This window comes from Pterocles gutturalis, unplaced genomic scaffold (assembly GCF_000699245.1).
Source record: "Pterocles gutturalis isolate BGI_N339 unplaced genomic scaffold, ASM69924v1 scaffold11772, whole genome shotgun sequence".
Classification (NCBI taxonomy): Eukaryota; Metazoa; Chordata; class Aves; order Pterocliformes; family Pteroclidae; genus Pterocles; species Pterocles gutturalis.
The window spans coordinates 42,112-56,747 of NW_010108085.1; the positions used below are offsets into that span (position 1 = coordinate 42,112).

Genomic DNA, 14,636 nt, shown 5'->3' on the forward strand with positions numbered 1-14,636 from the left:
GAGACTACCATTTATTTAGCAGACTGCGCAGCAATGTGCCAGATACAGAGATAAAGAAATGAGATTGCCGGGGACCCTCCAAGGGCACGGCAGCCACGAGCCCAGCGCCGCCGACACCTCTGGCCCTTGAGAAGTCACCTCTCACATCTTATGAAACTCTTCAATTTCACGTACTCCAAAACCAACTCAAACAATAAATGCAGGCTGTGACTACGAGATACGGTTCATCCCAACTTGAAAAATTCAATAGATGTGGAAGTAGGGAAGGTGGAACTGAAGAGGGATGGGTAAGTCTTGTAAAATAAACATGAGAGCGTTGCGGTGGAACGTGGCAATGGAAATCCCAGAAAGAGCAAACCCAAAAGAAAATGGACAAAACTTGTGCAAAGCAAAACCGGGGACGTGTTTCCTGCTTTTTGCCTAGATGGTATGCAGAAAGCTTGGAGAAGGATTATGGAAGAAAACAAACCTGAGTTCTTAACTTCCTCTTGAGGAAGTTAACCATTCTAAATCGTATCTTACACCTACACTAGGTTCCTAGAGTCAGGATTTAGGATTAAAAAAATAATGGGATTCCAACTGATATGTATATTCAGGGCGGAGGGGGAAGAGAGGGAGGTATGAACCCAAATATATTGTGATTCTTTCCATTTGTCTTCTGGGGATGAAGTGTTTCTATTTTAGACTTTTATGCTTCTCTATCACGAGAAAACCAGATGGGTTTTTTGTTTGTTTGTTTGTTTTTAAAAGTACTATAGCTATAATATAGCTCTCAGAGATGGGATTTTAAGGGAAGATATATTGTGAAACAGCTTATGACAAGGCAGAATGTCTTACAAACTTTCTCACTACTTCCCTAGCAGAACTGGATGAAAGTGAAGATCCTCTGATGGACTTTTAAGAAAAACAGCACTGAACAGTCAGTTCTCAATGGAGGGACCTTTGCAGGATAAACAACAGGGGCCCCTGGCAGGACCTGTGTTATTTTACATTTTTATTAAGGGCCTGTTCATCCCCTTTCCTATGAATCTTGCAGACACTGTGGCTAGCTCTTTGAGAAATACCAAGTCAATGTTCAAAGATCTTTAAGAACCGTTGGGAGGAGAACTGTGAATAAGACAATAGGAGTCATTATGTGAAAACAAACAACACCTGAAACCCAACGAAATTATCCAGGTGCAGGGTTAGAGGATCCGAAGTGCAAATCTGTGCAGCACACACACTGCTGCACGTGCTGACCGAGGGTATCGTGGAGACTGAAAGAACCAAGAGGCTTCCGAAGGGGTTTAGAGAACTTTGCGGTGGATTGGTATGCTGCTCGCTATGAAATAGGGTAATGTGGATTCAACCTGTAATTTAAGAATCCCTCGGTTGTTGACTGGTGGGGAACTGTAGTAGGGAAGGCAGAATACAAACGTTCTTGCTCATCTCCTATCCGTGCAGATCTTTACGCAGAGGACAACCCATGGGCACTGCTCATGTAGCCACAAGCCAATCTGAGCTGACATGCCCAGATTTTTCAGACGGATCAGTGTCTCAACTGGATAAATCCAGATTAATGCAGACAATAAGTTTTCACTCTTATTATACACTGCAACTGATGCAGTAATCTCTTTCATCATATTACCATGTCTGAGCAGGATATCAGTCACCTAAAAGCAAATGGATACACAGAATCCATAGCAGAAACCTTCAAAAGAGCCCTCTGGCCACTGGTACAGAACGCACATGTAAAGAAAGCAGTGGTAAACTCTGACTGCAGATGAGCAAACAGCTAATTAAGGTTGCAAGACTTTTAAGTAGGCATCCGATACATGAGAACAGCAATTTTGCATCATGGTTATATAAACAGGACCTTAAGGAAAGAGCCTAGAGCTCTGCAATGACGAGGAGTTGGTATGGGAATTGTCAGAATCCTAAGCTTTGGAAAGGAATTAAAACAGAGAGAAAAACAGTGAAAACGAGAAAAATAATCTATTTTCTTCTACATTCAAGACTTCAAGGGAAGTCTAAAAACTAAAGGAGAAGGACTCCCGAAAAAGCACTTCCTGCTGTCACGGGAGGGAATTCAGGAATCATCCCTTTGTACAGCCCAATGCACACAGCTGCCATCAGCACAAATCAGGAGTCAGGATCTCATTAACATGACCTGATGCTAACACCCTTTCCAAACTGAATAAGTGATTTGGAAGAATAGTTGACTTGTATGTTTATTTCTATCGCTGCCTGGTTGTGTACTAAGTGCTTGAGCCATAAAAGCAACATATGGGCAACTCCGCAGTGGGATGTAACCCCCGAGAAGCTACAACCTTCAACTCCAGGTAAATCTCATACGCTCTCTTGTTGCCGACGTGTCTCTAAAAGGCTCCGCAGCCTCAGCTGTGCAAGTCCTGTTAGTCTTGCTGTGCTGATAAAACATATTTCTGGAAGGTGGTTCCAGCTGAAAGCCAGATTTACTGATGACACAGTCCAAAAAGATGAGAAGCGTTCTAACCACAGGGGCAGAAGAGCGGGCATGCCTTTAGCATTATGCACCGACACATCCCTGCCAAGGGAAGCTGGAAATGCAACTTGCTCGACTTTCTCATGTGTAAGCTGGATACAAAATATTAGTGCCATGGTCAAATAAAACATTCTACCATTTTAGGCACATTGCCTAATTACAGGCCATTGTTATCTGAGAACACTGTTTTTGCAGCTGTCAGGAAATTAAATAACCCAAGGGTAACTGGGAATTAAATGAAGCTGTACAAACACATCGCCCGGCGCTGAAATCCTGACTCCGACAAGCAGCTCCTCTGCTTTCCAAGGGACGAAACATCGAGCTGGGGCATGCAGCTATCCTTTTCCATCAAGCCATAGGATAGCTGGTCCTTCTTGAGGGGCTGATGGGGAGTCCTTCAGAGACTGGGAACTTGCAAATCCGTGTGTGCGCACAGGCGCTGCCTTCTCTCCACTTAAATAATCAGCAGCTCCTGAGGAAAGACCTTCAGTACAAGTGTCCACTAAGAGAGCAATCAAGGGCTGATAAAAGGAAATGCTTACACAGACACCCCGGCTTTCATCTCATTTTCAATCAATTACTTCTCTTCTTGCAACCCTTGTAACTTTAAACTTTGACAGCAATCTAAGAACGACGCTGGTTATACTTTTACAGCAACTTTTTAAAAATTAAACAAAAAGGAGTGCATTTGCAGTGAGACTGGTGCAGTCATGTGAAAGGCACCGAAATCTGCATCTAGAAAATCTGTTGATGGTGGCCTCCTTTCTTAGCCTCCTACTTGTGATTTCTGCTGTGAGAAACAAAAACCCAGACTAATAGCAATAGTCTGAGTCTAAGAGGAAGCTCTTGCCAGGCCAGACACGGATTTATCAATAAATGGCATTGCACAAGAAGGTCAAGTCGTAATGTCAAAGGTGTTATAACGCGACAGCACAGAGGGGTAAGTGACTCACCACAGCCTGCTGGGAGGATCCCTGGAAAACTGGGTTTACGGCAGTGTCTTGAACAGACAGTTAAGACTTTGGAACCCAGCAGTAAATACAGTCTGATTTGGAAGTGCAGACAAGCAGATGGCAACTTGGGATTGTAGTTAAGGCAAAACCTGATCCATCCCACAAAGTGTGTGTGTGTGACTTGAGACAAGTCATTCCGTCTCCTTTTTATCAGCTTCCTCATATGTGGGAGAAAAAAATTAATTCCAACCTCAGAGGGGTATCATAAGACAGGAAGTGTGAATACACTCCAGAAACAAAGCATCGTTATTATGTTTGGCTAAAAATGTGGAACATGGTACGGTAGATTCCAAAAATAATCATTATGTCCACCCTCCCTGGAGAGCCGGGTGAGGAAGACAAATCCAGGTTAGGCTCCACTCTGCTCTCAGGAAATCTCTTCGTGGGATAACGCACCACTAATAATGAGCAAACCTGGGAAATCAACACCAGATCTGAGCTGCTGTTTGCTTATGAGAAGGAAGAATAGAGCAGAAATTGGCTTTTTGCTTTAGTGATAAGCAATGGAGATTAAAAGTTTGGCTCAAAATGCGTTCAGAGCATGGATAGGGGTGCATCCGTCCTCCTGCACAGGATTGCCTCCTGAGCGCACTGACCCGATGCCCTCTCTGTGCCATGATCCAGAGCTGGGTCCTTCCTAATCTGTCGACCGTGACTTTTGCTCCCAGCCAGGAAAGCGCTGCTCCCGGCCAGCCTCAACTCACCCCTTGCTGCTTCACGGCCCGACGGGCTCTGCAGTCCCAAAGAACCGAGGATTTTGTCACGGGGAATCAGGAGACAGGAACTGCAGAAATCAGCAGATTTCCCATTTCCTGACAAAACTTTCCCTGTGTTTCAAAAACTCTTGGCAAAGGCTTTGCTTGCAGAATCTGTGACTGAGGGGTGGGGAGGACCCGGCTCAGGGAATTGAAGGCAACGCTGACGGCTCAGGTTACTGCCGGCACGGGGATGCAGACAATGTGTTTCACCAAAAAATGAAAAACACAGAAATAAAAGAATAGCAAAAAAAGAAATTAATGCAGTTGGACACACATTTCCAATTCCTTCTGTATTTTCAAACAAAGTAGCACAAGGAATCCTTTTCTTCTTTTTACGAAAATCACATTTCAGACAATATTTCACTGGGCTGACAGAGCAAATAATTACATTTCAAACAAGACTTGAAGACGGAGCCACTAATTCCTAACCGCTGTGTGACTGTAACCTTGAGGTTGTGAGACTTAATCCTGGGCAAGATTAAATACTAAGATACGAGATTTTGAACTTACGCAACTTTTTTTCACAAAGGGATATTTTTCCCCACCATAACCTCCAGTCGGTTCCGCTTTAGAGATTATTTATTCAGTAGGTCTGCAAGTGTACCCGTTGTACAAGTGAATCCTGTGGGACAGAAGCTACCTCAATTATTATTTATCACGGCCCTCGCCTGTTACATTATCAAAGCGTTTCCACATGTTTACTAATTAATCTTTATAACGCCTGTTATGAGGTGATTTAATAGGATTATCCCTATTTTTCAGATGAGGAAACTGAGACACAATGAGAGACTTGTCGAAGGTCAAACAGCAAAGCCTGCAGCAGACCCGGCAGCTCCATCCCGCTGCTCCGACTCCCTTCACCTTGCCATTGCGGCAGCAGAGCCGCTCGCTTGCGAAGGGCTCGTTTGCCCAACAGGCAGCCAGCATGAACCCAAAAGGGACCTTCTGTGACTGTCAGGCCCAAAGCCTGAAGATGATGGTTGGCCAGTGTGTCACCATCAGCTTAATGCTGCACACAAAGGAGAGAATGTCCCCTCTTTGTCTCAACTGCACGAGATTCAGCTGCAAAGCATCAAGTCTCCTCTCACTCCCCTCAAAAGAGAGCTGTTGGAGTCAAAGAGATGCATCCACCACTCTGCATTTCCAGACAGAGACACAAGGAATTCAACCAGCCAGACACATTGCGCTGGGATTACGGTACCTACCCTTGACCCGTCATTAGCTCTGGAGGCTTTGCACCAAGGCTGGCAGAAAGCTGGAAAAGACTGGTCACTGCACCAGGGGAAAATAACGTTGGTGAAGTTTTTGGGAACAAAATTTGCCACCTTGGGCACAAAACTTGCCTGAGAGCCTCTATGTACGGACAGGAATGCAAGTTCGCTTGGCTTGCCCTCCTCTCTTGACCAGGAGGGTTCTCCACGCCTGCCAGGGACAGAAATTTTCCCACCCGACTGCTGATCCCTAGGAGACCTGAGGCATGGAGGCCTCCATCTCCTGCACCGAAGAGAAAATCCAGCAAATCTGCTCAGAGCCCAGCCCTGGGGAGTGCTGCATGCTGGCATTTTGCAAGGGATTACGACGACAGAAATGTTTTCTCTGTTTGCAGGTGATGGCAGACTGGTTTTTTGGATGGCTATTGTAGTCTCACCATTTCTAGACTAAGGTCACGGCATTTATGAGATGCCAAAGTGGAGGAAATCCAGTTCCTTGTCAGGTCACAAACTTGAGAAAAATACAGCTTGAAACTTAAAGTATGTTCACAACTAGCAAAGTTTGGGAACTGAGGGCTGAATGAGGAACAGGGGTTGATTTCTCTGCCGTACCACTGACCCCTCGGCTCTCCCCGTGGGTCAGTTCTCAGCCTGGGATGGGGGTAACAGCAGCTCCTCACCTCTCACAGGGTGCTCTATGTAAAATTCACTTCAAAAGTAAGATCACAAATGACAGTCCTACCAGCACTTACAACATATAAATGCTTCAAAAGCTCTTACAGAGTGCATTCAGCCTTGTCCCTTCCTTGCCATGGGGTGCACAGTTAGCTGCCCTGGCACGTCCCCACCAAGCCACCAACTGCCATTAAGCCCTGCATTAAAAAAACCCAACAAAAACAAAACAAAAAACCACCCAAAAACACAAAAAGAAAAAACAACAAAAAACCCCCCACAAAACCCCAAAACAAAACAAAACCCCACCAAAACCACAAACCCAAACCAAACCCCAAAAGCGCACGGGTGGAACAGCAGGCAGCTGGTCAAACGCTCTCTAGTGAAACAAATAATCAGGGCTGCTACTTCTCTGTTGAGCTGCATCTTGCTTTTAGAGACCAACCTAAAATTTCAGTGAATCATTCCACCATTTCAGCTAGAAAAGCTTTTTCAGGTCCTGCATTTATGAGAGCGGGTTGATAAGAGCGAGCCACGGTATCTATCTGCTCATCTATCTCAGCCTCTGGAAAGGGCTAGGAAGCAGCCAAGACATAATAAATTTACAGGAGGAAACCACGGCCAGGCAAGTGGTTCAGGAAGAGATGTCTGGGCTTTCTCACCACGGGCTGCGAAACAAAAATAGATATTGATACACACCCGTCTGCTGGAGGAAACAGTGAAAAATATGTATTATTTATGCAGTATTTCTTTAAATAGGAACAAGCAGAGAAACCGGACTGCAAGACTTTATGTGGCAGGTTACAAACATAAGGAATAATACATGCTATCAAGATTTGCAAACCCACTCACACATGAGCTCTAAGGCAAAGCTAAAGTGCTCCTTTCCCCGGGTGACACAAACCAGACCTTGGAATATTATGTATTTCTCATCCTTCTCTCCCTTCCCCCAAAAGCTTTAGCTACCAAGCCCTACCACCTCTCGGGAGAGGGCAGAAATCCCATGTCATCACACCCCCAACACCTTCATTGATCTGCATCAGCATATATGCATTGCAGGAAAAAACCTTCCCAGCTAAGCATATATTTCTAATTAGCCAGTAGTCAAAGCCCCATGTTTTTAATTTGAATTTAGGTCATTAATACCACATTACTTAAAAAACCTGAAAACCACAGACGCTGCGTAGTCTGGCCAATACAGAGATCCAAAAGACGGCGACTGTGCACGTGTTTAATAGAGAAAAACATCTTCTGCCTAGCAACCAGCAGGCTCTCCTGGCGGTCCAGGGGAAGGAATTCAGCACTATAAATGTCAGCAAGAAAATTAAGCCACCATGCCTGAGATACAAAGGCCTAGTCACCGGGCAATAAAAAAATTAAAGGAGAAACAGTTATAGAAGAAATATTAAAAAAACCAGACGCATCTATTAGCTTCCTCCCCTCCATATCTTTAAATAAAGTTACAGATTGCTCCCAGCTAGATGGGTTCTGTGCTTGCATTTATTTATAAGCCAATTTCTTGCCCATTTTATATACATGATGAGAGAGAGGACGCTGAAAGCAATTTACCATTTTGATGTTATTGAAAAAGGGACTCAGTGTGCTAGTAAAGCATATGATGGTCCTGAATCCAAGGTCAGATAGGGAACAGGTTGTCTGACGATGATGGTTATCGAAACAAAGCAGTGCCAGCAGGAGAGCTTGCTTTCTTTTTATTAGAATGAGGTCAACATTTTATGAATTCTGACAAAATCTCTCTGCCACTCTAACTAGTTGAGATTTTTCAAATAGTTCCATTATTCTTCACGTACTGGGCAATTTATTGGGAGGTATGAACTGCGAGTAGGAGCCTCTTCATTCTGAAGCCTCTCTAAATGCATGGATTTCTGGCCTGAGAGAAGTTACGGGCCATGTCAGGCAGCCAAAGAAGGTTAACGAAGGACTGTCACCTCCATCTTGCAGATGAACCTCGGGGGGGGGATATGGAGAGTCTTGCTCTATGTTCACACAGGGGATCTTCTCACTGCTGCGTCGGTACTGAAATCAAACTGCCATTCCTCTCTGGTTCCAAACCCGAGCTCTGCTCACTGCAGTGCGCCCCGTGAAACGGGCTGGCCCATTCTAGAAGACAGAAGTCCAGAGTACACCGTGATGTATTCCCCAAACTCACCCTCCATTTCCTTGAAACTGGAATAAGCTTTTTTACCAGCTTGGAAATCACAAGGATTCATCCCTCCCTTGACCCCAGCATTTGATTTCTTTTCCCTTCTCTGATATCTGAAGTTCACTGCATACAGAGAAAGAGCGCACACAAGGGACACCAAGTGCCAAGGCTGGGAACGCAGTGATCTTGCCTTGAAAACAGCAGCAACTTGTTGCTTTCCAGTCTCCCATCTTCAGGACAGGTTCACCTGGGTGACAGACTGTCACAGACCACATTGATGCAGAGGCTCATGGAACAACTCAACAGCTGCCAAGGTCACAGAGGAGGCTAGGCTGGGGCAGGAACACGCTAGGGGCTGTCCCCTCCATGGAGAAAGTATCCTTCAAACTCCATCCTCTGCCCTGTAAGGGGTCTCGAACAGCGAGACTCTTCTTTCCATCATAAATAGGGCAGAAACTCCAAAAGGAGAACTTGTTGCCTTCTAGGTACAACGGGAGGATCTCTCCATAGGGATGGCAGCACAGAGGAGCTCCTCTTCCCTTAGCACGCCCCCAGGTCCCAGCGGTGGTGGGTCTGGAAAGGTCCTTCTCAAACAGTCCAGCTTCCTTTCAAGTGGATGTGAGAGAAACTGACCCAAAGAAATACCTGAGGGTAAACTGTAGCCGTCTCTCGCTTCCATGTCATTGGACCGACTTATTTAGATGACTCTGGATGGGCTCTTCCTTCCTTAGGCTTGTAGCAAATGAAGGTGGTTGAGGGAGAGTGTCAGTTCTTCGTTTCCCACTGTGCTGTGCAATTAGAGAAGTGCTGTAGAACGGGAGCCTAGCTGGATGGCATCTCACTGAAAATCACCCAGGCAGAGCTATCGCCAAGCCTAGTAGTGGACTTCCAAGAGAAAAAAGGATGGACAGGACCACAGAGAAACGAGGAACAGAAAAGGGACCATCAAAACAAACCAAACACCCCAAATTCACCTTCACCCCCAATAAAAGCCTCTCTGGACATATGGTACAGAAGCTGTGAAGCGACAGCTGCTGGGGTGCCACTGAAGGAACGGTGCTACCCCCAAACCCCACGATTTTATTCAGAGAGCATCTCCAGGGCAGGACTGCAACGTCAGCAGCTGCTTCCTGATGCACACACGCAGGGGTTCTGAGAGCACGGCTATCTGCAGGGGTGCTGGCGTGTGCCAGCGTGTGAAACTGAAACCTCTGATGAACGGAGACTGCTGGGACCAGGAGACCACAGGCCAAAAGCTCTGCTGGTGCAGCTGCCCAGGGATGGAGGAAATCTTGCTGCCCTCTGAGAAGGGAACAGACTACCTGGAGAGCACAGGAGCTATGGCATAGCTGCACCATGCACAGGCACCTCCTGCCTTCAGCCAAACCTTAGGAAAAAAGCCACCCAGACTCCAACAAGTACTCCTATATTTCAGGGAGCAGCAGCCGCTCGACTCCTCTGCCACAGGCTGGCTGCACGGCAGGTGATAAATGCCAGGATTTTACACGGCTGTCCAAGCACCCCAGTAGCTGAGACACTTGTCTTCATGCAGGAGGGCCCACGGCCAAACTCCTTCTGCTAATTCATCTCAGTATCAGCCAGGAGAAGAGCTTTCTGTGCACTGTCCCCCTGTGCTATTTGCTGAATAAAATTCTTCCTCATTAACAGGCCAAAGCCCAAGAAACAGCCAGTGGAACAAACAAGGTTCTGTGCAGATCTAATCCCCACCGCACCGCCGGGGAATTAAAGCAAAGAATCAGGCTGTAGCCGCTCCCCTCCAGCACGATGAATGCTTAAGCAGGTTACGGCTTTGCACTGCAGACGTTTGCTGGGGAGGAGAAATAATGATTTCTTTACCAGCCCCACTCACTTGCTACTCTCAGGGAAACCAGCCTGAGGATTATTTTTTGACAAAACAGTTAAGAATGATTACTGTGCGTCAGTATGTTTGAAGTGCTAACCTCAAGGATTGCTGAAAGTGCCAGTATTTCTCCAGGCTATTCTTTTCCCTTCGGTGTTGTTTGTGATTTGCAGGAGGGGGCCTGGTTTACTTGAGAGACGCCAGCTAACAGGACAATCTTCTCACTGCTGTTGCAGCAAAAATTCTTATAGGTGCCTGAGAAAGAAGGGTCCTAATTTTCCACACAGAAAAGCCTGTCCTTTAGAGACTTGCGTCTGGTTTGTTAAGCGCTGGAAGAAAAAAAGTTACCTGGAGAGGGGGAAAAAAAAAGTCACTTCTTGCTTCTTGTTACCTGAACTACTCGCCAAAGGTGAGACTTTATCCTGTAGTTCTTGAGCTGAACCTGGCACTTGGCTAGTCAGGTCAAGAAGCAGCTGGTGCACCTGAGGCAGAGATGATGGGTGCTGTTTTGCAAGAAGGTGGAATGCTGCAGTTCTTACAGATTTTAATCTTTCTCAAATCCCTGGGCTGATTACATGCTGTAGAGAGGCAAAGTGAGATTCCTCCTCCTGAGACGTTCATAGCCAGGCTGTGAGGGGGAGCGGGGAGTGGAGCAGAGCCCTCTACAAGGCATCCTGGATGGCAGATCCCGAATTCTTCCAGACTGTGAGAAACTTATGGCATATGGAAATGAGGAACAGGGATGGAGCAGCAGTGGAGACTGCGGTCAGGGCTAACTTTGGATGCGGTGGTGACAATCTGGAAAGAAGACCATGGACTAGACACAAACACAAAGGCCATGGGGGTTGTGTTACGAGAGGCAGCAGGATGCAGAACTTACAAGTCTTGCCAGCAGATCATCACTTACTAGCAAAGAGCAAAGAAAAGGTGATGAAGACGCCAGCTCCATGACACTACTACGCACGCTGGGTTTTGTGCCCGGCTCCCATGCCGTGCCGTACCCGAGGGTGGCCTTAGCACGCTCCTTCCTTCCCCTGCATTGCCTGGAAGGTGATCTTTTCTCCTGCAGAGCCCAGCTTTAAACACCTGAACTGCACACAGTGTATCTGAAAAAAAGGGATGTTATATGCTGCCAAAACCACAGCTGAACGGAAGCTACATGGGTACTGTAACCCCCAGCAGTAAATCCATGTACGTATGAGAGCCAAGGTAATGAAGTCAAAAGGGTCCAAGCGGAGAGGACAGCTGCTTTGAAGTGCGGCAGCGCTGTCTGGTTCACAGAGATAACCCGGGGCACCAGCGGGACACGCAGCTCCTCGAGGACACTGCTCTGGCTAGACCCAGGATTTGCTCCAAGTACAGCCAGCGGCACACACAGTGCAACGCAATCCCCCGCTGCTTCTGCTCACCTTGTGTCAAGCTGGAAGAATTTCCAGAGACAAATAGCAGCGTGGCTGCTAGAGGTTGTACGGGGGTGGTTGCAATCCAAACCTGCCACCAGTGATTGAATTGAGGAATCTGCCTTGCGCCAGCTGGGCAGAGAAATGAGCGCCATGGATTATCAGACACAGATGGGATGCTGGAGATGAGCACAACCCCCACACGGCAAATCTGCAGGGACAGCACGGTTCAGTGACGCAGACTCGCTCCTGAGAGTGGGAATCTCTGGGTTTCTTGCTTTGCCATGTTCTGTGGCCCTTGGAAAAAAACTTCTCCTCCTTTGGTTACTTCTCTCTTAAAACAAAGCTCTTCAAGGGAGGCTTTGCATCCCGCTCTTACGGCAAAACCAAATGTCATCCATTTCCTCCAGCTACCTCCCATAACAAAAAAGCTAATCCTACTGATAGTAGGAATAAAATTTTGGTGCATGTGCCTCCTGAACAAACGCAACAAGGGATATTCTGGCATCAGGATCGCATCTCACCTCTTCTTTTGGGAACAAAAGCAGAACACGACGTACACATTCAATCAAACCCCACAATTCCTAAATTACAAATAGCAGTAGCTGTAAAGACCCATTCACCTATTCTCAGCCTAGTGATTATTTTATTAAAATGTTTAGCCACCATTTTAGTGTTCTAAAATGTAATAATTTATTCTATGTTTACGAGTACTTCTAAAAACGAAAGGGGAATAATTCAGCAATGCTACTGATTATGAAACTTTGACTCTTACTAAACAAAGATGGTACAGTTTCTAATTTTCTCCTTAGGGATTCCATATTACAAACCCACTGAATATTACAGTGTCACAAGCAGCTACTCGACAGTTAATTCCTATTCAGGAATGAAATTCTCTTTTTTCATGTTTTAATGAATTTTCTCCAAACTGGTAAAATGTGTAGACTTTTAATTCCAACCACAGAAAGCAGTAATAGAACAAAAATAATAATAGCTACACAACACTTCCTCATTCCACCACCTCAGTAACACTGCTACAAACAAAACCTCCCCACATGATAAATGTTATTACAAACTATTTCCATCCACAAAGCCAAACCGTTCTCTCCATCAGCACCAAGCATCTGCAGCTCTCAAGCACATGCCAGCCACCTTCTCTGACACACAGCTCGCTCCACCTTTGACACAGGCTGAGAGAGACCTTCAGCTGCCATGGGCAAAGATGCACATTTAGTACAGAGAGAGCTGGGTGTGAGAACGGGGGATTAATCACAGCTTTCAGCAGTGAGCCAAGGGAGCCGATTCGCAGCTCCACAGCATTGTGATGGCTGCGGGGACGACGCAAACTACTCATTTTCGAGTGCTCCTTTTAAAGAGAGAGGGCGGGTGAACACAAGATGTGGTGCGCTCGTGGAGGTTTGGGGATAAAGGTGAGCTCATTTTAATGCAGTGATATGCGCATGGGTTTTGTTTTTTCAGATAGGCTTCAGATGCTCTTTAAGACTTGCGTGTGCTCTTCTCTTGGCATTACAATATATTCATATTCCATGTGTGAAACGCCTTGTGCAGCACAGCAGCAGACAGTGGGATCAAAGCACCTTTCACAGCCGCACTACCAGCGCTGACACACAGACCTGTTTTACAAACGCTCTGGTTTATCGTCTCAGCGAGAGATGCCGTGTTTCCCCTTCCACCCCAGGCTGGATACCAAAGCGGCACACGCCGACACTCACCCAGGAAGCCCTCTTCGTCCACAATGATGGTGTAGTCCTCGGGGGTTTCTGTGAGGCTGAAGAACTTGCACCTGGCAAAGGCAAACAGCAGGAGAACACGATTAACTGCTGGACTGAGCAGAGCCTGCTCTTCCACCTCAACTGGAAGTCCTTTCCCACCCAAGCCGTGCAGGAGGAAAGAGCCACAGCCTGGTGCGCACGGAGAGGCCCGAGGCATTAACAGACCTCGATTTTATTCCTGGCTCAGCCTCTCACACTGCGTGACCCACATTCCCTGCTGCCTGCCTATGCACAATGGAGCAGCTAAAACACATATTCATTTTATGACTTAGTTCTTAGTTACTTTTCTTAATTACCATATCCCTTAAGGCCTCCCGTCGCAGCCCAAGACCTGCTGTACTGCTCTGACACAAAGCAAAAGGCTTTGCTCACTCCAACGCCCTCCGAACGCCTTCCCATGGCCCGCACACACACCTGCCTTCCCTATTTACCCGCTGACGTTTCTTGCCTTGTCAAGGTTTGACATCTGATCTCTCAGCCAAGCCCCAGTATCTCTTCTCACTGCTTCAGAGGCTTTTCCCACCATCAGCCAGCACCCCAATTCCCTTTGCTGGTCCTCGCCCCCCCCCCTCAGCAGATGCCTCCCTTCCCTGGGGAGCTCCAGGAGAAAGTGGCAGCAGCCATCGAGCACGTAACACAAGGTGGAGCTTTCCCCCGTCTCCATCTATTGCCGGTGTTCTGCTCCATGCCCACCGTTGGAAACTGCAGGCCATGCCGGCACAGCCTCTCCATCTCCTTCAGCGCTGAGCACAATGTCACCCCTAACACCAGATACAAAGCGAATGTGACACGGCATTCTTCCACTGCAGACGCACAAACAAGAAAAGCCTCAGCCTTAAGGTTTAACACATGTAGTTGATTTTTTTTTATTTTTTTGCCCTGACGCACCGAACATACATACAGCAACGTCTACTCAAAAAAAGATTTTCTCCAGCTTCTATCCAGTTGCTCCCCAGCAACAGCAGGAAGGTTTGCAAAACATTTTGCAATCCCACGTTCACCTTCAGCAGAGCACGTACGTGTCGAGCACCAGCACAGTGCCGGCCAGCTCCCCCGACCCGCGCAGGGCTCCTGTCCCTCCTGGAGCACGCCAGAGCACACGGACTGCGGTTGCTGCCCAAACCGCAAGAGAAATTTTTCCCTCTGAGAAGCTAAATTGGGTGCAACAGGAAGAGCCTGTGTCTATAAGGACCAAAGAGCAGGATATTGCAGTTACACTGCAATACTATCAGATTGATCTGAGGCCACCTACAGAAAATAT

At 46.8% G+C, this 14,636-nt stretch overlaps 1 protein-coding gene across 1 annotated transcript in view; it reads right to left on the reverse strand.

The window, feature by feature from the left end:
* Window positions 1-13,504, reverse strand: part of GATSL2 (GATS protein-like 2) — a gene marked incomplete at its 5' end in the record, with an annotated part of 55,615 nt that extends 42,111 nt beyond the window's left edge. Inside the window, one exon of the mRNA XM_010072505.1 lies at window positions 13,316-13,504. Coding sequence (XP_010070807.1) covers window positions 13,316-13,504 — 189 coding nt within the window. The remainder of the gene's footprint in view (window positions 1-13,315) is intronic.
* Between the last annotated feature and the right edge of the window lie 1,132 nt (window positions 13,505-14,636).